At 30.7% G+C, this 25,338-nt stretch overlaps 2 protein-coding genes across 2 annotated transcripts in view; both read left to right on the top strand.

The window, feature by feature from the left end:
• Positions 1-15, top strand: part of LOC141342462 (catenin delta-2) — a 72,023-nt gene extending 72,008 nt beyond the window's left edge. Inside the window, exon 9 of the mRNA XM_073846909.1 lies at positions 1-15. Within this exon, the coding sequence (XP_073703010.1) occupies positions 1-15 (15 nt within the window).
• Positions 7-25,129, top strand: sacm1lb (SAC1 like phosphatidylinositide phosphatase b). The gene is made up of 18 exons (XM_073846706.1): positions 7-98; positions 2,562-2,636; positions 2,717-2,844; positions 4,524-4,673; positions 6,497-6,556; positions 6,689-6,722; positions 8,258-8,359; positions 8,435-8,520; positions 10,564-10,650; positions 12,555-12,703; positions 12,784-12,882; positions 12,956-13,094; positions 16,586-16,655; positions 16,749-16,821; positions 16,909-17,002; positions 18,138-18,230; positions 19,797-19,854; positions 21,208-25,129. Exons 1-18 carry the CDS (start codon positions 86-88, stop codon positions 21,342-21,344), a joined length of 1,647 nt encoding a protein of 548 aa, XP_073702807.1. The 5' UTR covers positions 7-85; the 3' UTR covers positions 21,345-25,129.
• Positions 25,130-25,338: the final 209 nt, after the last annotated feature.

Below are 25,338 nucleotides of genomic sequence, written 5' to 3'. Positions count from 1 at the left end.
TCACACGACTCCTGAGAAGTTCTACATCGAGGCGTGTGACGATGGAGCCGGAGACGTCCTCGCCATTGACCGCGTGTCCACAGAAATGACCCTGACAGGTACTGAAGACAACAGGCTGTTGATGAATAGACAGACGCTATCAGTTTCTGCACACACCGAAACCTTTATCTGCTGTTAAATAGCTCACTTTATTTTATGACCATAAATGTGTCGAGTTCGAGATCTTTTGTGGTCACAGAAGCATTTGAGTGAATGGTGTGTTTCTGAGTCATTCTTTAGTTAAATATCAACTGAATTTTCAAGCCAAATTAGGATGCAAATGCAAGACATATTTAGAAATTGTTAGAAGGGAAAAAGATCATTCATTCTGCTGGGGTGTCAAGCACAGTTATATATCTAATATTAACCCAGAAAACATTTTTTGTCATTTTAACATTATGCAATATAATTAATATATTTTTTTATAATAATAATTGTTTTTATTATTATTAATTATAGTATAGTGTAATATTATAGTACTGTATAATATACAATTTTATATTATATTTTCCAAAAATGTAATAATAAATACCAATATCTAACAATAAATATCCAGTATAATACATTTATATTTTATAATAACAATAATTTTAGTTATTATAGTATAGTATAGTGTAATATAATTAATAGTATATTATATTTTCCTATCATTTAATACAAATAAATACCAATGTCTAGCATTTAAACAATAATTATACAGTATAAAACATTGAAAATAATAATATACAGTTAACAATGGTCCAACATTTAACCACATCAATTTTTTGAATAATAACATTTTAAAATATAAAAACATTATATTATATTTTTCAATATTGTAATAATAATAAATACTGATATCTAGCAATAAATGTCCAGTATAATAATTTTTTAATAATGTTTTATAACAATAATCATTTTAAATTATTTATTATAATATAGTATAATGAAAAATTATGCTATTTAAGTATGGTGTAATATAATAAAAAATTATATTATATTTATTCAATAATATAACACAAATAAATACCAATGTCTAACATTTAAATAATAAATATCCAGTATAATACATATCAAATAATATTACACACAGTTAACATTAGACTAACATTAACTAATCAATTTTAGTACAATACAATTCATTTTAATATACATTTTGAAATATAATGTAAATAAATTTATATTTTCCAATAATGTAATAATAAAAAATACCAATATCTAACAATAAATATTCAGTATACTACATATAAAATATAATACATTTTTTATTTAATAATGTATTATAATATTATTAATAATAATTTTTTTTATAACAATAATCTTTTTAAAGTATTTATTATAGTATAGTATAATAAATTATTATAATGTTATGGTGTAGTGTAATTTAATAAAAATGATGTTATAATTTCATATAATATAATACAAATAAATACCAATGTCTAACATTTAAACAATGAATATCCAGTATAATACATTTAAAATTATTATACATAGTAACATTAGTCTAACATTAACCAATCAATTTTTAATGTAAGATAATAAATATTTTAAAAATCGAGTGTAATATTATTATTATTATTATTGTTGTTGATTATTATTTAATTTATAGTGTAATAGTAATATTTTTAATTAAATGGTAAATATTACTATCATTTATTATTATTATTATTAATACAATATTATAAATTATTTAATTTATAGTGTAGTACAAAATAATTCTATTTTTCTGTAATATAGTAAGAATAAATACAAGTGTATAAATGTATAGAAATATTATTAATAATAATAATAAAGTAGTATAATAAATGTAAAATAATACGCATTAACTAATAAATATTTAGTATAATATAATGTATTTTTAAAATTAAATATTATATAAAATTATTATTAATAATAATGCATTCAAATGTTATTATAAATTATTTAATTTATAGTGCTGTATATTAAGAATAAATATGAATGTCTAGCATTTAAACAATATTTAGTATAATCCATTTAAAATAACAATGTTGTCAATATTATAATACAATACAAATGTATAATATGTGACCCTGGAGCACAAAACCAGTCTTAAGTCGCTGGGGTATATTTGTAGCAATAGCCAAAAATACATAGTATGGGTCAAAATTATTGATTTTTCTTTTAAGTCAAAAATCATTAGGAAATTAAGTAAAGATCATGTTCCATGAACATTTTTTTGTAAAATTCCTACTGTAAACCTATCAAAATGTAATTTTTGATTAGTAATATGCATTGTTAAGAACTTAATTTGGACAACTTTAAAGGTGTTTTTCTCAGTATTTTGATTTTTTGCACCCTTAGATTTCAGATTTTCAAATAGATGTATCTCGGCCAAATATTGTCCTATCCTAACAAACCATACATCAATGTAAAGCTTATTTATTGAGCTTTCATATGATGTATATATCCCAGTTTGGTAAAATTTAACCTTATGACTGGTTTTGTGGTCCAGGGTCACATATATGTTATAACTACTAATACCAGCCACTAACCATAGTATCTTGTCCTCTGTTCTCGTTCAGTGAGGAAGGACGTCCCTCCGTCAGCAGTGACGCGTCCGATATGTGGCATCATGGGAACCATACGGCTGGTGGCAGGTTTGATCTCTTCTTCTTTTTTTTTTCTTGTATTTTGACTGATGTTGTATCACAGAGTTTAATGCCTCTTGTTTTTTCAGGCATGTATCTCATCGTCATTGCAAAGAAGAAAAAGGTGGGCGATTTGCTCGGTCACGCCGTCTGGAAGGCCACTGACTTTGATATCATTTCCTACAAGAAGACGGTTCTGCATCTGACTGATACTCAGGTCGGTTCTTCAACAATGTTTTTCCATCTTGTGCGTCTCAGCTGTCACTGCAGGGAGATGTTATTTGGACTGGATGTTTGCCCTCTGGTTTTATGGGACGTTTGAGCATCTCTTTATTTAAACACAAGCAAACCACAATGTTGAACCAATGAATGCCTCAAAATGTATTTTGAGCGGCGATATTTTTGTGTTGCTGGAAATGTATTTTTTATTGGCAATTCTCAAAGGTTGTTCACTAAAAAAAGAGATTAAAGTCTAAATATTTCAAGAATAAAAATTAAATATTACGAGAATAAAAATGCAATATTAGGAGAATTAAGGTGAGATATTATGGGAATAAAAACTAAATTATATGTGACCCTGGAGCACAAAACCAGTCTTAAGTCGCTGGGGTATATTTGTAGCAATAGCCAAAAATACATTGCATGGGTCAAAATTTTTGATTTTCCTTTTAGGCCAAAAATCATTAAGAAATTAAGTAAAGTTCATGTTCCATGAAGATTTTTTGTAAAATTCCTACTATAAATATATCAAAATGAAATTTTTGATTAGTAATATGCATTGTTAAGAACCTAATTTGGACAACTTTAAAGGTGATTTTCTCAGTCTTTTTGATTTTTTTGCATCCTCAGATTTCAGATTTCAAATAGATGTATCTCGACCAAAATATTGTCCTATCCTAACAAACCATACATCAATAGAAAGCTTATTTATTGAGCTTTCATATGATGTATATATCTCAGTTTTGTCAAATTTAACCTTATGACTGGTTTTGTGGTCCAGGGTCACATATGGGAATAAAGTTTACATATTTAAAGTTTAAAGTCAAAATACAACGAGAATTAGGTCGAAATATTACAAGAATAAAGTTGAAATATTACGAGAATAAAATCGAAATACTACGACTATACTAAGTACTATAATATACTCTGACTAATACTTTGAAATACTAAGTTGAAATGCTATGAGAATAAATTCGAAATACTACGAGAATAAAGTTGAAATACTACTAATAATTTTTTACGTGTCACTAAAATGCTGTCGTAATATGTGACCCTGGACCTCAAAACCAGTCTTAAGTCGCTGGGGTATATTTGTAGCAATAGCCAAAAATACATTGCATGGGTCAAAATTTTTGATTTTTCTTTTATGCCAAAAATCATTAGGAAATTAAGTAAAGATCATGTTCCATGAAGATTTTTTGTAAAATTCCTACTGTAAACATATCAAAATGAAATTTTTGATTAGTAATATGCATTGTTAAGAACCTAATTTGGACAACTTTAAAGGTGATTTTCTCAGTCTTTTTGATTTTTTTGCATCCTCAGATTCCAGATTTCCAAATAGATGTATCTCGGCCAAATATTGTCCTATCCTAATAAACCATACATTAATAGAAAGCTTATTTATTGAGCTTTCATATGGTGTATACATCTCAGTTTTGTAAAATGTAACCTTATGACGGGTTTTGTGGTCCAGGGTCACATATATACACTACAATATGTTTGAATGCATTGACAAATGATTAGATTTTGATTGAAAGTGACATTATAAATGTTATTCTACAAGTGCATCCAAGTAAGCTGGTCTGCTTTCTCCAAATAATGTATATCTGAATGCTGCCTAGATTGAGAAACTTTGTCTTATTGAATCTAATAAAGTCTTTATGGAACTTTCAGATGCAAGACAACAAAGCCTTCCTGTCCATGCTCAACAGCGTCCTGAATACGGACGGTTTCTACTACACCACGGACTACGATCTGACGCACTCGCTGCAGCGTCTGGCCAACACCAGCCCTGAGTTTCAGGAGATGACGCTGCTGGAGCGGGTAAGAGAGAGACAAATTAATATATCTGTCAAAAAACATATCATTTAATAATACGCATTGCTTAAAGAGATCATATTAAGTTTGGTTAAACTCTTTTTATTGAGCTTTTTTTTAAGTAAACAAAACAAAAGATAAAAAAAACAAGGTCTTAAAACACAAACTAAGGCCTACAAAGGTCTTCAATCAGAGCAGAAAGGTAAATTCATGAAGTCATGGTAATAAATGTTGCATGCACTGGACGAAATTAGTATGAATTCTCAGTATTTTTGTCTTGATTTCCAGTACAAACATCCATAAATCAAGATACATCTACTGGAGATACAAAATGGACATATTAAGTCTTGTTTTCTGAAAATTGACGGACATTTGTCTTAAACATAAAGATAAGCATTTCGATCAGTTCTCATAAGTGAGACTTCTTATTTTATCCCATTTTGTTTCTCAAGTAAATGTGACCCTGGACCACAAAACCAGTCATAAGGTTAAATTTGACAAAACTGAGATGTATACATCATATGAAAGCTCAATAAATAAGCTTTCTATCTATGTATGGTTTGTTAGGATAGGACAATATTTGGCTGAGATACATCTATTTGAAAATCTGGAATCTGAGGGTGCAAAAAAATCAAAATACTGAGAAAATCACCTTTAAATTTGTCCAAATTAAGTTCTTAACAATGCATATTACTAATCAAAAATTACATTTTGATATATTTACAGTAGGAATTTTACAAACAATCTTCATGGAACATGCTCTTTACTTATTTCCCTAATGATTTTTGTCATAAAAGAAAATTCAATAATTTTCACCCATATCATGTATTTTTGGCTATTGCTACCCCAGCGATTTAAGAATGTTTTTTTGGTCCAGGGTCACAAATCTTTAGACATTTGCACTGGAAAACAGGACAAAAATACTCTCGAAAACATTACTATTATGCAATCTTATCAGAGGGTACAGTACAGTCAAATTTGAGATTTTATGCTTTTCAAGCCATGCTCTTTTGCTAATACAAGGCATTTGCATTCAAAGATGTAATGTTATGCATTGTGTTCCTTTTCATTTACTCCTAAAAAATTCTTTCTATGGTTTTAAAAAGGTTTTAAAAAGTCTTAAATTGACCTTGAACAGAAATCCTGAGTAAATACAAAAAGTAATCAAAATATATAAATAATCCCTACTGTGATTTAAAAATGAAAAGAAATCCTATAGGATGAAAAAAGTAAATAAATAAAACAAAACCATTACATTTTTATAAAAAAAAAAAAAAAAACTTTTTATTTTATTCTGGGCCTATTTAGAATTGGGTATTTTCATGAGGTATGAAATTGCATTAACCTAATATGTGACCCTGGACCACAAAACCAGTCATAAGGTTAAATTTGACAAAATTGAGATTTATACATCATATGAAAGCTCAATAAATAAGCTTTCTATTGATGTATGGTGATGTTAGGATAGGACAATATTTGGCTGAGATACATCTATTTGAAATCAGAAATCTGAGGGTGCAAAAAAATCAAAAAGACTGAGAAAATCACCTTTAAAGTTGTCCATATTAGGTTCTTAACAATGCATATTACAAATCAAAAATTACATTTTGATATGTTTACAGTAGGAATTTTATAAAAAATCTTCATGGAACATGAACTTTACTTAATTTCTTAATGATTTTTGGCATAAAAGAAAAATAAAAAAATTTGACCCATGCAATCTATTTTTGGCTATTGCTACAAATATACCCCAGCGACTTAAGACTGGTTTTGTGGTCCAGGGTCACATATGATAATTTTTTTTTTTTTTTTTTTTTTTTTTTATGCAGGCGGATCAGAGATTTGTGTGGAACGGTCATCTGCTCAGAGAATTCATTGCACAGCCTGAGGTAAACGCAGGATTGTTTTAACTGTAGCTGCTATTTTAAGACTAACCCATAAGAAATACCAAGTTTCCAGTCCTGATTTTATGTAGAAAAAGCATGAATTCTAATGTTCTGACGTTGTGTTTTCTCTTACAGCTGCACAAATTCGTCTACCCTGTTATTCACGGCTGTATCCTTTAACTAGACAAGCATTTTCAGAAATCAGATTACAATGATGTGTGAAATAGAGCTTGTGTAAAAGCATCTGTGTTCACATTTAGTAGTATAGCAGTAGTTTACCCCAAATATTCTGTCATCATTCATTCAACCTGACGTCGTTCAAAACCTCTTTGAGTTTGTTTGTTAAGATATTTTTAATTTGTATTTTTGGGTGAACTGTCTCTTTAACTGTTGCATGTGTCAAAGACGAAAAAGGGTTTAAGCATAAAAACAATAAGTGTGAGACTGCTTTAAATTGTTGTTTTTCCAAAAAAAAAAAAATATTTAAAAGTTTTCTCTTTAATTTAATTGCATTTTTGTTTTTTGTTTTCTGAGCAAAAAATAAATATCATACATTTTTCTCTAATTTATAGAAGACACCCACTAAAATGTCATTGAGTGTCATAATCTAAAAAACAAAAAACAATTTATGACATATTAAAAGACAAATTACTTTCACCCCAATTACTAATTCATTGTAATTCATTTGAATAAAAATGTGCCACTATCCTAGGTTTTGCCCATTTGTCAGTAGGAATTTGTAACTCATTTAAAACACAATCAAATTTAATATGCTTCCTTATTCTTTTATATATTTTAATATGCACATGTCAAAATAAGCATGTTGTTTAAATTTTTACATAAATATTGTGTTACACTGAATGACAATGTAACATTATTTCAACCAAATTTTGACATTTTATTCTCCAAAATGTTTTTGAAACAGTAAAAGTAGACACTTTACATTTACTGTGCTTTTTATGGACATAAAATCACTCTTTTGATGTGGACATCTTAACATCTTTGACCCATGTGCATTACATCTTTATATGCATTATATAATGTAGCGCAGTATATCTTATAAATAATTGCAACCACAGTTAAAATGCGTTATAATATTTGAAGGTTTGTTTTGATGCATTTTAGTTTGTAAAGGTGTAAAGTGCATAGAAAAGTATTTAAATGTTTTATAACTTTGGTTGCAATTATTCATGAGATCATGCAACATGTTATGGGGTGAATTACAAGGCATATTTAATGCTTAATCAATTTATGACATTTTAATATATTTGTATATAAATATATTATATTTGCCACTCTCCTAGGTTTCGCCCATTTGTCAATAAGAACTTTTTACTTATTTAAAACACAATAAAATTTAACATGCTCGCTTATTCTTTTACATATTTTAATATGTGCAAGTCGGAATAATCATGTTGCTTGAATTTTTACATAAATATTGTGTTACACTGAATGACAAAGTAACATTATTTCAAACTAATTTTGACATTTTATTCTCCAAAAACGTATTTGAAACATTAAAAGTAGACACTTTACTTACATCTAATGTGCTTTCTATGGACATAAAATCACTTTTGTACATTTCTTTTGATGTGGACATCTTGACGTCTTTGACCCACGTACATGAATACTGTATGTTTAACATCTTCAGACATACATTGACTTCCTCTTCCTCACGTCACAGTCCTTAACCTCCACTCTCAGTCATCACCATGAAGTCGTGCTGCATCAACGGTAAAATCTTCGACTGGAACATCATTTCCAGGAGGAGTTGTTTCCGCGCTGGCGTTCGCTACTACGTCAGAGGTAACACTCATACAGTTTGATATGGTTTGCCTGTTTTTTTCAGCATATGCTGCTAAACGCTTTGTTCTTTTCCAGGCATCGACTCTGAAGGTCATGCGGCCAACTTTGTGGAGACAGAACAGATTATTCAGTATAATGGAGCTAAAGCCTCATTTGTTCAGGTAAGCCTCTGAAACTGTAAAATATCGCCAAATATCAGTTTTCATGCGCTTATGTTGAGCCGTTTGTTGAGGAATTACTTTGTTCTACCAATATGAGAAATTCCTAATGTCTAAATCAGTAAATCAACCAGTTTTGGTCAATAAAGGGGAGATATGATAATTAAGGAACAAAAATATAAAAATTATTTCATATTTGAAAGATTTTAGGCTGACATCTGACTATGTTCTTGACTGGTTTTGTGAGATTCAACCTTTAATAGTTTTAGTTTCTCAAATAAATCAACCTAACCTCACTAGAGAAACACTGTGAATATGTTTAGAGGAAGCGGCACTTTTGTGGCTTTAACATATTTTTATTTATATGTTGCATAAAATATGATTTCTTTTAGTCAGGAAGTGCATTTTTTTTAAATTTCTGTTAATATGCAAACTAAAATCAACATAAATCAGACCTTTTTTATCAATAAAGGGGCAATACATTAGTCAGAAAAACTATAAAAACGAATATTCAACATATATCACCACAAACAGAAAATATACACAGCCAGTCAAAAGTTTGGACACACTTGACTTAATTTATTTTTTTATTTTTTTTCAGTCAAATATTAATTATTTTAAAAAACAATACTATATATATAAACTTTTTTTTTTTTTCGTATTTGATTTCCAAATTGTGAAACAAACTGAGAGTCATTCTTTGGCACAAATTTGTATTTGAAAATAAAATATATAAATATATTGTATTGTATTGTTGTTGTTTTTTTTACATAATTAATATTTGGCTAAAAAACAAGTCAAGTGTGTCCAAACTTTTGACCGGTAGTGTATATTATCCTCCGCCTATATTAAAATAGCATTTGCTATTTATTATAGTGATTTAAAAACATTTCAAGGTTTGTGCGCTTGTTTGTAGGGCCAAAATTTTGTGTTTGTATAACAATATGGCTATAAAATAATAAGAAAAATATTAAGAAGAAGAAGAAATTATTATTACTAAAAAAGACAAAAAATAATAATTATTTGATATTATTACGACTGTTAAAATTACAGATAAAAGCAAAATGAGAAATCTTAATATCGCAAACCAAGTGAAATTTATATTTACCGTTATAAAACTAAACACAAGGTAAAACATGCAGCGCAAATATTTATTTAATGAAATCACAGTTTTTGGAATTCGATAATTGTACTAAGCTACAATGTAATTTCAGTTTTATTTCAATTAATTGTGCAGCTCTCAATACATTTTTAAATAAGTAGGACACAGTTTACGTCCAACATTTTTAGATTGATGTGCAGAGTTGTATGACAGTGTTTCATAAATTTCTTCTATTTTACTCTTTACTCCAGTTTATTCTAACATTTCAGAAACAATATGTGACCCTGGACCACAAAACCAGTCAGTAGGGTCAATTTGTTCAAATTAAGATGTTTACATCATCTGGAGTAATTAAGCCTTCTATTAATGTTAAGATACAACTATTTAAAAAAAAATCTAGAATCTGAGGGTGCAAAAGAAAAACCAGCTTTAAAGTTGACCAAATGAAGTTCTTAGCAATGCATATTACTAATCAAAAATTAAGTTTTGATATAGTTATGGTAGGAAATTTACAAAATATCTTCATGAAACATGATCTTTACTCAATATCCTAATGATTAGATCATTTTGACTCATACAAATTTATTTTTGACTATTGCTACAAAATATACCCATGCTACTTGAGACTGGTTTTGTGGTCCAGGGTCACATATTATTAGAATATTAGGTTGTTTCTCAAGGGTACAAACGCAAATATCATCTTAGGGCATCATAAACCACAGATATCACATAAATAAACTCCTGTTTTTGACCTGAATCCATGAATGGTCAAAAAACAGATTCAGATTCAGACCATGAAGCTGTCTTTTTCCACAGTCGCCAGAGGAAACTTACTGGAATGTTCCTCAATTTTTTGTTTTGTTTGCTTTTGCCATTAGAGAAGCCTTAATTCCAGTATTTCTATTAAGACACACTGTTAATGAATGAATTTTCCATTTCCACAGACTCGAGGCTCCATCCCGTTCTACTGGTCTCAGAGACCAAACCTCAAGTACAAACCAAAACCACAGATCAGCAAAAGCGTCAATCATGTGAGATTCATTTTATTCATCTTTATTTCTGTTTTAATGGTCGGTAACAAATAAGGATGTGTATATGGTCACAATAAGGTCTCATTTGTTTATGTTAGTTCATGCATTAGCTAACAGTGAGCAATACAAATATAATTGTTCATTGTTCATGTTAGTTCTCAATGCATTAACTAATGTTAGCAGAGAGAAAATAATATTAGAGGTAGAAAATAATATTCACAAATTATTGAATGCCCTTGAAGTATTATTTATTGTTAGTTCATCTAATGTAGTTAAATAATTTTAACATAGAAACCTTATTGCAAAACCTTTTATGGTGTTTTTAGCTAAAGTTTTGAGCTATTGAAACTTAAAAAATTTGATTTGACACACAAATGTAAATTTTATTTTTCAAATGGCAATTTTTTTTATAAAAAACTGCTTCAAACTATATAAGAAGAAGAAATTATAGTAAAAGATTATGCCATTACAATCTCAGAATGACTAGCCAATTTTGAAATAATTATGATTTGATTTACGTCTTTTCTGCTCACAAAGGCATTTATTTGATGATAAATAACAGTAAAATCAGTAATATTGTGAAACATTATTGCAATTTAAAATAACTGTTTTCTGTTAATATATTCTAAAATTAATTTCAAATAATATTGCAATTTATTCTTGTGATCAAAGCTGAACTCCAGTCTGTAAACTGTTTTCATCATTGATAATAATCAGAAATGGTCGAATGATTTCTGAAGGATCATGTGACACTGAAGACTGCAGTAATGATGCTGAAAATTCAGCTTTGATCACAGAAATAAATTACATGTTAAAATATATTCAAATAGAAATTATTAATTTTAAATAGTAAAAATATTTAGTAATTTTTACAGCATTTTTTAATTAAATAAATGCAGCCCTGGTGAGCAGAAGAGACACTTTTGCCATTGTAATTATTCAGAACTTTTGGCCACCAGTGTATATTTGAATGCATTTACAGTTTTTTACAATCGTTTTTGCACTAATAACACAACCGTAACGTAATTTTCAAAACTCTAGACACATAATTCACAACCAGTGATCAAAATGCACATTTTTCAAACCACTTAACACAATGCTTTCAAATGCTTGGATACAATACATATAAGCCAAAGATCATTTGTTCATTAAACTTAAATCACCTCTTCAAAATGACACAACTTAACATCAAAGTATTACTTTTTCAATTTTTTGGGTACATAATTGCACAATAAGGACCCATTGTGTACCTTTAAAGGTACTTTTATATGTTTTGTTGCCCATGAACAAAATTGTACCTCTGCACATTACAGTATTTCAATGATACCACTGTGTCTGTACTGTTCTCAGTCTACAGTAAAAAAAAAGAAACCTGAATCACATATTTTGTACAACTATATTTAATGATTGTACTAGCAAAAACACATTGAAACTATGGGTAACTTGTGCATGGGTGATCTAAAGTAATGTTCCTATAATATTTCATAATAAATTCGTTTTTTGAAACAATGCTTCTGCTAATGCAAGGCTTCTTTAAAGATATGAACGCAATATGCAATGTTTTGAACACTGGACAGCCTGTGTTACAAATAATGACTGTTTTGAGTTTTGTATCTAGAGTTTTGCAAAATGACATTAAGGTTCAGTTATTAGTGCAAAAACGATTGTAAAAAACTGTAAATGCATTCAAATGTGTGAAATTGCAACAGATTTAAATGTTAAAATTAGCTTTTTTGTTTTACTTTTAACCACTATTATCTCAATTGTGTTAATATCTGTATCCTATTAGGAAATAATACGTTTCTATGGCAAATGTAGGCCTATTTGTTAAATTGATTAGACGGTTCTTGTATTAGTCAGATTATTATTCTGTGTTTATTTGTGTAACGTCTCTCCTCTCACAGTTGGATGGTTTCCAGAGGCATTTTGACTCTCAGATCATCACATACGGCAAACAAGTGATTCTCAACCTGGTGAATCAGAAGGGCTCAGAAAAGCCACTGGAACAGGCCTTTGCGAAAATGGTGGACAATCTGGGCAACGGCATGATCAAGTGAGTTAATGGGAGAATCTGATGATGTATCGCTGATGATACTGATGCACAAGACATCTCACATCTGTGTTCATCCGCAGATACATCGCGTTCGACTTCCACAAGGAGTGCAGTCGTATGAGGTGGCATCGCCTGCAGATCCTGGTGGACACAGTGGCAGAAATGCAAGAAGAGTTCGGGTAGGTAGTGTTTTAGATTGCATGCTAAAATTGAGATTTTTGAATGCTCTAATTATCTAATGTTTTTCAACAGCTACTTCCTGGTGGATTCAGACGGGTCGGTCCAGAAACAGCAGGACGGGACGTTTAGAAGCAACTGCATGGACTGTCTTGACCGAACCAATGTCATCCAGAGTTTGCTGGCCCGACGCTCGCTGCAGTCACAATTAGAGGTGCGTATTATGATGCGATTCGTTATTCTTACTTAGTTTATCATTGGTGAATATATTAACATTCAATATCGTTGTTAAAAAAAAAAGACTAAATGTAAACACATTTTCTGTCTGTGTTTAATTCATCTTTACAACACACTGTATCTTACACTGCACTGACTTACTCAATCTGTTCAAGCAGCCAATTCTTCCAGAAACAAAGCAAGCAACTGTCTTTATGAACGAGTCACTGAATTCTTGACTCACTTGATTAATTTAAACAGTTTATTTATTCAGAAACGAAGCGACTGTCTTTGTAAATGAGTCATTAAATAATTGACTCACTTGATTTGTTCAAATAACTGATTTATTCAGAAACTAAGCAAGTGACTTTCTTTGTGAATGAGTCACTGAATCATCGACTCACTTGATTTGTTTAAACAGCTGATTCATTCAGAAATGAATCGACTCTCTTTATGAATGAGTCACTGAATCATCGACTCACTCGATCTGTTTAAGCAGCTGATTCTTTCAGAAACGAAGCAAGCAACTGTCTTCATGAATGAGTCACTAAATTATTGACTCACTTGATTTGTTAAAATAACTGATTTATTCAGAAACTAAGCAAGTGACTTTCTTTGTGAATGAGTCACTGAATCGACTTACTTGATTTGTTTAAACAGCTGATTCATTCAGAAATGAATCGACGCTCTTTATGAATGAGTCACTGAATCATCAACTCACTCGATCTGTTTAAGCAGCTGATTCTTTCAGAAACGAAGCGACTGTCTTCATGAATGAGTCACTAAATTATTGACTCACTTGATTTGTTCAAATAACTGATTTATTCAGAAACTAAGCAAGTGACTTTCTTTGTGAATGAGTCACTGAATCGACTCACTTGATTTGTTTAAACAGCTGATTCTTTCAGAAACGAATCGACTCTCTTTATGAATGAGTCACTGAATCATCGACTCACTCGATCTGTTTAAGCAGCTGATTCTTTCAGAAACGAAGCGACTGTCTTCATGAATGAGTCACTAAATTATTGACTCACTTGATTTGTTCAAATAACTGATTTATTCAGAAACTAAGCAAGTGACTTTCTTTGTGAATGACTCACTGAATCGACTCACTTGATTTGTTTAAACAGCTGATTCTTTCAGAAACGAATCGACTCTCTTTATGAATGAGTCACTGAATCATCGACTCACTCGATCTGTTTAAGCAGCTGATTCTTTCAGAAACGAAGCGACTGTCTTCATGAATGAGTCACTAAATTATTGACTCACTTGATTTGTTCAAATAACTGATTTATTCAGAAACTAAGCAAGTGACTTTCTTTGTGAATGAGTCACTGAATCGACTCGCTTGATTTGTTTAAACAGCTGATTCTTTCAGAAACTAATCGACTCTCTTTATGAATGAGTCACTGAATCATCGACTTACTAGATCTGTTTAAGCAGCTGATTCTTTCAGAAACGAAGTGACTGTCTTCATGAATGAGTCACTAAATTATTGACTCACTTGATTTGTTCAAATAACTGATTTATTCAGAAACTAAGCAAGTGACTTTCTTTGAGAATGAGTCACTGAATCGACTTACTTGATTTGTTTAAACAGCTGATTCATTCAGAAATGAATCGACTCTCTTTATGAATGAGTCACTGAATCATCGACTCACTCGATCTGTTTAAGCAGCTGATTCTTTCAGAAACGAAGCGACTGTCTTCATGAATGAGTCACTAAATTATTGACTCACTTGATTAATTTAAACAGCTTATTTATTCAGAAATGAAGCGACTGTCTTTATAAATGAGTCATTAAATCATTGATTTACTTGATTTGTTCAAGCAGCTGATTTATTCAGAAACTAAGCAAGCAACTGTCTTCATGAATGAGTCACTGAATCATTGACTCCGTTGATTTGTTTAAACCTGTTTCATTCAGAAACAATGCAAAGTGAATGTCTTTATAAATGAGTCACTGAATTCTTGACTCACTTGGCTCGTTTAAACAGCTAATTCATTCAGAAATTAAGCGACTCTTTAAGACTGAGTCACTGAATCATCAACTCACTCGATCTGTTCAAGCAGCTGATTCTTTTAGAAACTAAGCAAGCGACTGTCTTCATGAATGAGTCACTGAATCATTGACTCACTTGATTTGTTTAAACAGCTGATTCATTCAGAAATAATGCACTGAATGTCTTTATAAATGAATCACTGAATTCTTGACTCGTTTAAACAGCTGATTCATTCAGAAATTAAGCAACTTTTTATGACTCTTTTAGTCACTGAATCACTGACTCATTCAGTCTGCTTAAACAGCTGATTCATTTAGAAACAAGTCTTTGTGAATGAGTCACTGAATCACTTGATTTGTTTAAACAGTTGATTCATTCAGAAATAATGCACTGAATGTCTTTATAAATGAATCACTGAATTCTTGACTCGTTTAAACAGCTGATTCATTCAGAAATTAAGCGACTCTTTAAGACTGAGTCACTGAATCATCAACTCACTCGATCTGTTCAAGCAGCTGATTCTTTTAGAAACTAAGCAAGCGACTGTCTTCATGAATGAGTTACTGAATCATTGACTCACTTGATTTGTTTAAACAGCTGATTCATTCAGAAATTAAGCGACTCTTTAAGACTGAGTCACTGAATCATCAACTCACTCGATCTGTTCAAGCAGCTGATTCTTTTAGAAACTAAGCAAGCGACTGTCTTCATGAATGAGTTACTGAATCATTGACTCACTTGATTTGTTTAAACAGCTGATTCATTCAGAAATAATGCACTGAATGTCTTTATAAATGAATCACTAAATTCTTGACTCGTTTAAACAGCTGATTCATTCAGAAATTAAGCGACTCTTTAAGACTGAGTCACTGAATCATCAACTCACTCGATCTGTTCAAGCAGCTGATTCTTTTAGAAACTAAGCAAGCGACTGTCTTCATGAATGAGTTACTGAATCATTGACATTTGTTTAAACAGCTGATTCATTCAGAAATAATGCACTGAATGTCTTTATAAATGAATCACTGAATTCTTGACTCGTTTAAACAGCTGATTCATTCAGAAATTAAGCAACTTTTTATGACTCTTTTAGTCACTGAATCACTGACTCACTCAACCTGTTCAAACAGCTGATTCATTCAGAAACAATGCAAAGTGAATGTCTTTATGAATGATACACTGAACCATTGACTCACTTAATTCATTTAAACAGCTAATTCATTCAGAAATGTAGCGACTCTCTTTATGATTGAGTCACTGAATCATCGACTCACTCAATTTAAGCGGCTGATTCTTCCAGAAACGAAGCAAGCAACTGTCTTTGTGAATGAGTCACTGAATCATTCACTCACTCGATTCATTACAAACCAAGTCATTATTTGTGCTCTGTTTTGCCAAAAGAGAAAGACTGTATGTTTAACATGTGTATGTGATTAAAGATGATTTTTTAAGCTTAACTCATGTTTGATGTCTTGTTGATCTGTAGAGGATGGGAGTTCTTCATCTGGGGCAGCGGATTGAAGAACAGGCGGATTTTGAAAAAATATACAAGAATGGTAAGCAAACATTAATGCTGATTGATAGTCAGTAATCTGGCTCTTTGAGACCGCCTCATTGAGACTGTTTGTGTTTCTGCTTTATTCTCACAGCATGGGCGGATAACGCCAACGCCTGTGCCAAACAGTACGCCGGAACAGGAGCCCTGAAGACCGATTTCACACGGTAAGCAGGAACATCTTCTGCTTTGCCTGTGTTTGAGATGAATGTTTAGATGGTTTGTGGAAGATGATTGGTTCTCTGTGTTTTTAGGACAGGAAAGAGAACGCAGTTGGGTTTGCTGATGGACGGATGGAACTCCATGATCAGATACTACAAGAACAACTTCTCAGATGGATTCAGACAGGTCAGAAAAACAGGGATGAACGAGCTCATCACATTCAAACCTCCTTTAGATTAAATGTGACTTTGGACCACAAAACCAGTCATAAGGGTCCATTTTTTTGGTGTATGGTTTGTTTTTGTAGAAAACATGGAAACACCAAATACGCTTTAATATGTTATGCATTTTATTAGACAAATGGGATTTAAACTCAATTGTGAAAAAAAAAGATTTTTTTTTTTTTACATTTAAACTCAAAATTGCAACAAAAAAAATTGTGAGATATTAGAACTTAAAATTGCGAGAAATACATCTGAATTGTTGGATATAAACAGAATTGTCATTTTTTTTTTTTTCCAAATGTTTGGATTTAAATTTAGAATTTATGAATGAGAAAAAAAAAAGAATTGTGAGATATAAACTTAAATTTGTGGGAAAAAGTCAAAGGTTTTTGGTTTTCAACTTAGAATTGTTTTGGGAAAAAATGCCAAATTTTTGTTTTTAAACTCGGAAATGTGGAGAAAAATACAAATGATTGGATTTAAACTTAAAATTGCAAGGGGAAAAAAATGCCACAATCTTGAAAAAAATTGTTGTGGGCTAAAAACTAAATCTTGTAAGAATAAAGTAAAACTGAAGGTTTAAAAAATCAAAAAAATTGCTTTTAAAGTTGTCCAAATGAAGTTCTTAGCAATGCATATTACTAATCAAAAATTAAGTTTTGATATATTTACTATAGAAGATAAATTTACAAAATATCTTCATGGAACATGATCTTTACTTAATATCCTATGATTTTTGGCATGAAAGAAAAATCTATACTTTTGACCCATACAATGTATTGTTGGCTATTGCTTCAAACAGACCTGTGCTATTTAAGACTGGATTTGTGGTCCAGGATCACAAACAGTATTTTATTAAATATTACTTTATTTTTTATGATGTAATAAATTTTGTATTTATGTTTTTGTATTTATTCAATTTTTAATTTTTATGTTTAAATTAAATGTTTGATTTTCTTCTGCTATTTTACTCACAAACCCTCAGTTTGTAAACTCTTCTCTGGGGAATAAAGTCATTAATGAAGTTGCTGCAGTAGGAACGTTGATTGATTATTTGATAGGCTCATAGGTTTTTATTATTTTCTGTCTTTATTCAGGACTCCATTGACCTGTTTCTGGGTAACTATGCTGTGGAAGAGGCAGAAATGAACACTCCTCTACACGAGCCCAAAGACTGGAAGTTCCTCACGGTAAGCTGTAAACCCAGAAAAACATGTTTTCTTTGCAGTCAATGTCAGATTAATGGGTCACTGTGTCCCAGAACACACTGACCTTCTTGTCTTAGACGTCTTTGGCATTTGTTTTCAGCAGCAGAATACAATAGAATTTAATTAAAGGCACAATATGTAAAATTTTTGGATTAAAATATAGAGAAAAAAACCACTAGAACAGTGTTATATATTTTACTGACTGTATTTTCAGTATCCCAAATATTTCCAAGACTGAGAAAAAAAATCCAAATGTTTGGATTTAAACTTAGAATTGCAAGGGAAAAAAGGCCAAATTTTTGGATTTAAAAAAATTGAAAAAAATTGTCGGAGGCTTAAAAACTATATATTGTAAGAAAAAAGTAATATTGCAAGAAACAATTTTTTTCCACAATTTTGAGTTTAAATGAAATAAAGATTTTTTTTTTTTGCTATTTTTGCACAATTCTGTTTAAATCTAAAAATGTTGCAATTTTGCAAATTTCGTAATTTGAGTTTATATCTCACAAATCTTTTTTTCCTGCAATTCTGATTTTAAATCCAAAAATGTGTCCTTTTTTTCCTTGCAGTTTTGAGTTTATATCTCACAAATCTTTTTTTTTTTTTTCAAAATTCTGAGTTTAAATTAAAAAATTGAAAAGAAATGTCTTAGACGTCTTTGGCATTTGTTTTCAGCAGCAGAATACAATAGAATTTAATTAAAGGCACAATATGTAAAATTTTTGGATTAAAATATAGAGAAAAAAACCACTAGAACAGTGTTATATATTTTACTGACTGTATTTTCAGTATCCCAAATATTTCCAAGACTGAGAAAAAAAATCCAAATGTTTGGATTTAAACTTAGAATTGCAAGGGAAAAAAGGCCAAATTTTTGGATTTAAAAAAATTGAAAAAAATTGTCGGAGGCTTAAAAACTATATATTGTAAGAAAAAAGTAATATTGCAAGAAACAATTTTTTTCCACAATTTTGAGTTTAAATGAAATAAAGATTTTTTTTTTTTGCTATTTTTGCACAATTCTGTTTAAATCTAAAAATGTTGCAATTTTGCAAATTTCGTAATTTGAGTTTATATCTCACAAATCTTTTTTTCCTGCAATTCTGATTTTAAATCCAAAAATGTGTCCTTTTTTTCCTTGCAGTTTTGAGTTTATATCTCACAAATCTTTTTTTTTTTTTTCAAAATTCTGAGTTTAAATTAAAAAATTGAAAAGAAATTGCAATTTTTTTCACATTGTAAATTTAAATCCAAAAATGTAATTTTTTTATTTTTTTACAATTCTGGGTTTTAAGTCCAACAATTCCGTTTTTTTTTTTTTTTTTTTTTTTTTTTTTTTTTTTCAATTTTAAGTTTAAATTAACAAAAAATTCATTTTTTTCCCCTCGCGATTAAACAATATTTAATATGTTGCTAACAATTTTTCACTATTCTGAGTATGAATCCAAAAAATTCTATTTTTTTTTTATTATTATTTTTCTAAATGTATGTTACTGATCTTATTAAAAAAACTAAAATAACTAAATCTTCCTTTTTTCATGTTTTCAGCTGCCGATCATCATGGTTGTTGCTTTCTCAATGTGCATCATATGTCTCCTGATGGCTGGTAAGAGACTGATTTATACGAATATTAAGAATATGAATAGTAACCTTATAAAGTCTACTGTATCATGTTTGACAGGCCTCTAATTGAACATGATCAGCTTTGCTGTTGCACACAATTTGCTCCATCTCTTCTGTCGTCTGATTGATAGTTTTTTTTTATGCAGCTATAATTGTACAAACGTCCACATTCAGCTGCTGATTCACGTGTCTTTTTGCTGTCACATCTTGACTGATTTTGATCAAGTAAATGTAAGAATAACTGAATCCAAAATTTTGAGCTTATAGCTGACAATTCATATATATTTTTTTAAGTTTAAATCTAAAAATATTTAATTTTTTTTTCATAATTTTGAGTTTCTAGCTGACAATTGACTTTTTGCAATTGAGTTTAAATCCAAAAATTAAGATTTTTTTTCTTACAATTTTGAGTTAATATCTCACAATACATTTTTTTTAAAGTTTAAATTAAAAAATGTGGATGTTTTTTTATCTTACAATTTAGTTTGTTTTTCATAATCCTAAATTTAAATCCAAACATTTTTTATTTTTTTTTCTTACAATTTTGTTTGAATATCACAATTAAATTAGGGTTTTTTCACAATTCAGTTTATATACAAAAAATGTAGACTTTTTTTTTTTTCCCTCACAATTTTGTTTATTGCCCGCAGTTTTTTTTCATGCAATTCTAAGTTTAAATCCAAATATTTTTCCTTTTTTCCTTTTCGATTTAAAATTTTTAGCCGACAATTTTTTAATTTTAAATCTAACAAATTTTTCACAATTTTAAGTTTTTAGCTGTCAATTGAGTTTTAAATCCAAAAAACTCCCTAAAGCAGTTTTTCCTCCATATTCTCACTTTATCAGACTGTATGAGTCATAAAAGCCTGATGGATCAAATATGATGGTAACACTTTACAATAAGGTTCATTAGTTAACCACATTAGTTAACATGAACTAATAATGAACTGCACGTATACAGCATTTATTAATCTTTGTTAATGTTAATTTCAACATTTACTAATACATCATTAAAATCTTGTTAACATTAGTTAATGCAGTGTGAACTAACATGAACAAACAATGAACAACTGTATTTCCGTTAACTAACGTTAATGAAGATTAGTAAATACAGTAACTAATGTATTGCTCATGGTTAGTTCATGTTAGTTAATACATTAACTAATGTTTAACTAATGAACCTTATTGTAAAGTGTTACCAATATGATACTCAACAAAAAGCAGATTTTTAGATTTTGTCATGACTATTTTTTCATATGTCACGCTTTACAGGGTTAACATTAGTATTTATGTAATTATTAGTGTGTAAACAGTTGTTTATTGTCATATTTCCCAGGTGACACGTGGACGGAGACGCTGGCGTACGTGTTGTTCTGGGGCTCGGCGAGTGTGGTGACGGGCGGCGTGATCCTCTTCAACGGCCGGGATTTCGTCGACGCACCCAAACTGGTGCAGAAGGAGAAGATGGACTGAACCTGCGTGTGTGGGAAGCAGCTTGGTCCCGCTGAGTCTTCATCCTCCTCCTCCTCATCTTCAGTCCTGTCCTACTCTCAGCCTCGTCGGGCCTGGAGCCTGTACTGACACCGGCGCGCGGCGGGAGGAAGAGGAGGGGGACGAAGGCCGTGGGCGGGGCGGGACGCGCCGCTGCTCTCCACACGAGGATCGTATCACGCGGGACCATCCCACAGACATCCCATAATTCCGTCGGCACACGGGCGGCTTCACAGACGCACCGCTGGAAACCGGTTTGACGCGTGGACCGCGAGTGGCTTGGGCCCGTCCTCGTGGTTCACTGCACGCAGCTCTCGGACGGTTTGTGTGAAAGCAAACGCCTTTGTATCGGATCTGCCGTCACCTCAGAATCATTGTCTTGTTTTCTAATTAAAAAAACACAAAATGCGTTTAACATGAACATGTAACACTTTACAAAAAGGTTTCATTGGTTAACTACATCAGTAAACTAAAATTTAACAGCAATGAAATTAATTTCTATCTGTATTACTACATTTTCTAAAATTAAAAGTTGCTTCTGTTGACAACTAGTTAATGCACTGTCAACTAACATGAACAATTGGGTTTTTATTAACTGACTGACAAAGTATGGAAGTCCATTTCCACCACAGAATAAAAAAAGTGGCTTTTTATCAATACAATATTTTTCTAGAATTTATAGACTGTAATTCAGACTTTTTCTCGTAATTCGGAGCTTATATCTATGTTTCAATCCAAACTTTTGGACCTTACTTTGAAATTTTGAGTTTATAGCTGACAATTCTGACTCTTTCACAATTCTGAGTTTAAATTACACAGTTTTAAGATTTTTTTTGCTATTCTGAGTTTATATCCACAAAATTTTAACTTTTTTTCCACATTTTAGAGTTTATATCCTACAATTCAGTTTTTTTTTTCTGCAAGTTTAAATCCAAAATTTTGGACTTTTCTTGCAATTATGAGTTTAAATAAAAAAAATAGACTCTTTCTCACAATTTTGAGTTTATAGCCGACAAATAACTATGTCTCGCAATTTTGTGTTTATATCTCAATGCATTTTTCGCAATTTGCAGTTTAAATCCAAAAACTTTTTTTACTCTGAATTTTGAGTTTATATCTCAGAATAAATTTTTCACAATTCGCAGTTAAGAGATTAAATGTCACAATTAAATTGTTGGTTTTTTGCAGTTCTAAGTTTAAATCCCCAAATTTTTTGAATCGGGTGGTTGAAATTTTTTTGGCGGTGGGTAGAAAAAAATCGGGGTAGTGGAAAAAAAAAAATCTGGGTGGGTAGAAAAAAAAATCAGGGTTGGAGAAAAAAATATTTTTGCGTTCTCTCTCAAAACCAGTTGAGTTTGGACAAACACCTCCCGTTTACTTTACAGCTTGCAGTGCTTCATACAGCTCACAAATGTTCACAATGGAGCAGTTCATAGAGCTTTATTTTAAACTTGGACCCAAGTGTAAAGAAATACAGTCAGTGCTTTGTTCAAGGCACGGCTTTGGGTTATTCTAAAACGCAAAAGACCAAATCCGGTGCACAATTTATTAATAATTTAAATTACGCACAGGAAACACAGACGAGCCGAACATGAACGGAACGTGCAAAAGTTTCACGTGTTTAAAACATTAAAACATGGCTTAATGGATTACTTGTCTGTACCTATTTTTAATAAAATATAGGATTAGTTTTTTTTATTTTATTTTACAGTCTTATTATATTAAGCCATGTTAAGTAAGGTTTTATATGGGGAACAAAAAACGCTTATCATGAAACTCAGCATCTGCTTGCATGTGCTATATTTTATATTTTTATATAATTTCTATAGCATATTTGGTCTTCTTTATCACCGTCTTCATTAAGACGCGCATTCTTTATGGGGGGAAACCCCTAAACGTGCAATTGAACACTTTCTGTTAATATTTTGTATGCTGTAAAGGTCATCTGGTCATCCAGTGTTTTACATTAAGCGTTTTAGAATGTCCTAATACCGTGCTTTGAATGAAGCACTGACTGTATTTCTTAATAATAATAAAAATAAAGCTCTTTGAATCACTCCATTGTGAACATTTGTGAGCTGTATGAAGCACTGCAAGCTGTAAAGTAAACAGGAAGTGTTTGTTACAACTCAACTGGTTTTGTGAGAGAACGCAAAAAAATATATATATATATGTATATATATAATTTTTTTTTTTTCTCCAACCCTGATTTTTTTTTTTTTTTTTTACCTCCTACCCAGAAATTTTGCAATTTGCAATTGAGTATAAATAAAAAAATGTTTTACTTTTTACTAGCAATTGTAAGTTTATATCCAAAATTTTTTACTTTTTTCTCATAACTTGAGATAATTATTTTTTTTTTTTTGCTCTGAGTTTAAATAAAAAAAAATACTTTTATCTCTTTTTATATATATATATATATATATATATATATATATATATATATATATATATAAATAAATATATAAATAAATAAATTTACTTTTCTATCTCTCTCTCTCTATAAATATATGTGACCCTGGACCACAAAACCAGTCTTATGTCGCTGGGGTATATTTGTAGCAATAGCCAAAAATACATAGTATGGGTCAAAATTATTGATTTTTCTTTTATGTCAAAAATCATTAGGAAATTAAGTAAAGATCATGTTCCATTAAGATTTTTTGTAAAATTCCTACTGTAAACCTATCAAAATGTAATTTTTGATTAGTAATATGCATTGTTAAGAACTTAATGTGGACAACTTTAAAGGTGATTTTCTCAGTATTTTGATTTTTTTGCACCCTTAGATTCCAGATTTTCAAATAGTTGTATCTCGGCCAAATATTGTCCTATCCTATACATCAATAGAAAGCTTATTTATTGAGCTTTCATATGATGCATATATCTCAGTTTTGTAAAATTTAACCTTATGACTGGTTTTGTGGTTTTAAGTTTTGCTTTTTCTGAGTGGTTTATAATTTTTTTATTAGAAAACAAGACAAACACAGATTTGTTTTTGTGGCAGCTGCATGCGACAGCACTTAATAGTGAATTTGAGACGGACCCAACGGTTAAACAGACTCATTTTATCCTCCTCTTCATGATCATGGTCTTCCTCAGTCAGTGATTTTGGAGTTTTTACAAACAGTTTCTAAGAAAGATTTGGTCCGCTTTGGTACTAAATGAACTGATTCATATGAATCTGAACTTGGGGCCAGTGTCTCATTGTCCAAAGGAGTTTCCGCGTGCCATCTTCAGACGGACGGAGCGAACGAACGATGCCTTACATTTGCGATGCTCTTCATTTGATTCCTCTGTGTCTCGCTGCTTATCAGAGAATGTACAAGTAATGTCTATTATTGTTATTAAAGTCATCATGATGCTTGTGTGGATCACTTTCAGTCTGGCAGAGCACAAATTGTTCCTGAAATGTTCCGGTGACTGGAAGGCGTTTGCATGACATTCCTGGCTCAAATTTCATAAGGTGTGCTTTAAACCTGCATTGAGCTCAAATGGAATGGAAATAACAGGCTGAAAATGCCTGAGCGGATCAGCAGAGACGCGGGAGATCGACCAATTAAGAGCGGTTTCTCCACGTGAACTCAGCGGCCAGAAGACTTCAATGTGAGATTGGATTAAAAAAAACTTCACATACAAATTACTATTCAATGGAAGCTTGTTTTTGTTTCTGCTGTGGAATAAATGTTCTTATTTCTCAATATATTGGCTCACAAGACAGACAGATAAACAGTAGAAGAGTAAATAAAAAAATAAATCCAGTTAAATTATTGCTCAAATTATTTTGTCTTTTGACTTTTTTTTTTTGTACTTTAGAGTAAGTGTTTGGTTTGGTTTTCACATTTATTTATTTTTTAATTGTATTTAAGTAGTTTGTCTCTCACAATTCCAGCTTTATTTTCTCAGAATTTTTTTGTATTTTTATTTTTACTATTTAGAATTGTGAAGGGAAAAAAGTGTACTTTTTTTTTCTTCA

This window comes from Garra rufa, chromosome 9 (assembly GCF_049309525.1).
Source record: "Garra rufa chromosome 9, GarRuf1.0, whole genome shotgun sequence".
Classification (NCBI taxonomy): domain Eukaryota; kingdom Metazoa; phylum Chordata; class Actinopteri; order Cypriniformes; family Cyprinidae; genus Garra; species Garra rufa.
This window is presented reverse-complemented; position numbering and strand designations above follow the sequence as displayed.

Coding starts and splice junctions, on each gene's coding strand:
- sacm1lb (XM_073846706.1), top strand. Junction 12,883..12,955: donor GAAATGCAAGAAGAGTTCGG/GTAGGTAGTGTT, acceptor GTTTTTCAACAG/CTACTTCCTGGTGGATTCAG. Junction 18,231..19,796: donor AAGACTGGAAGTTCCTCACG/GTAAGCTGTAAA, acceptor TCATGTTTTCAG/CTGCCGATCATCATGGTTGT.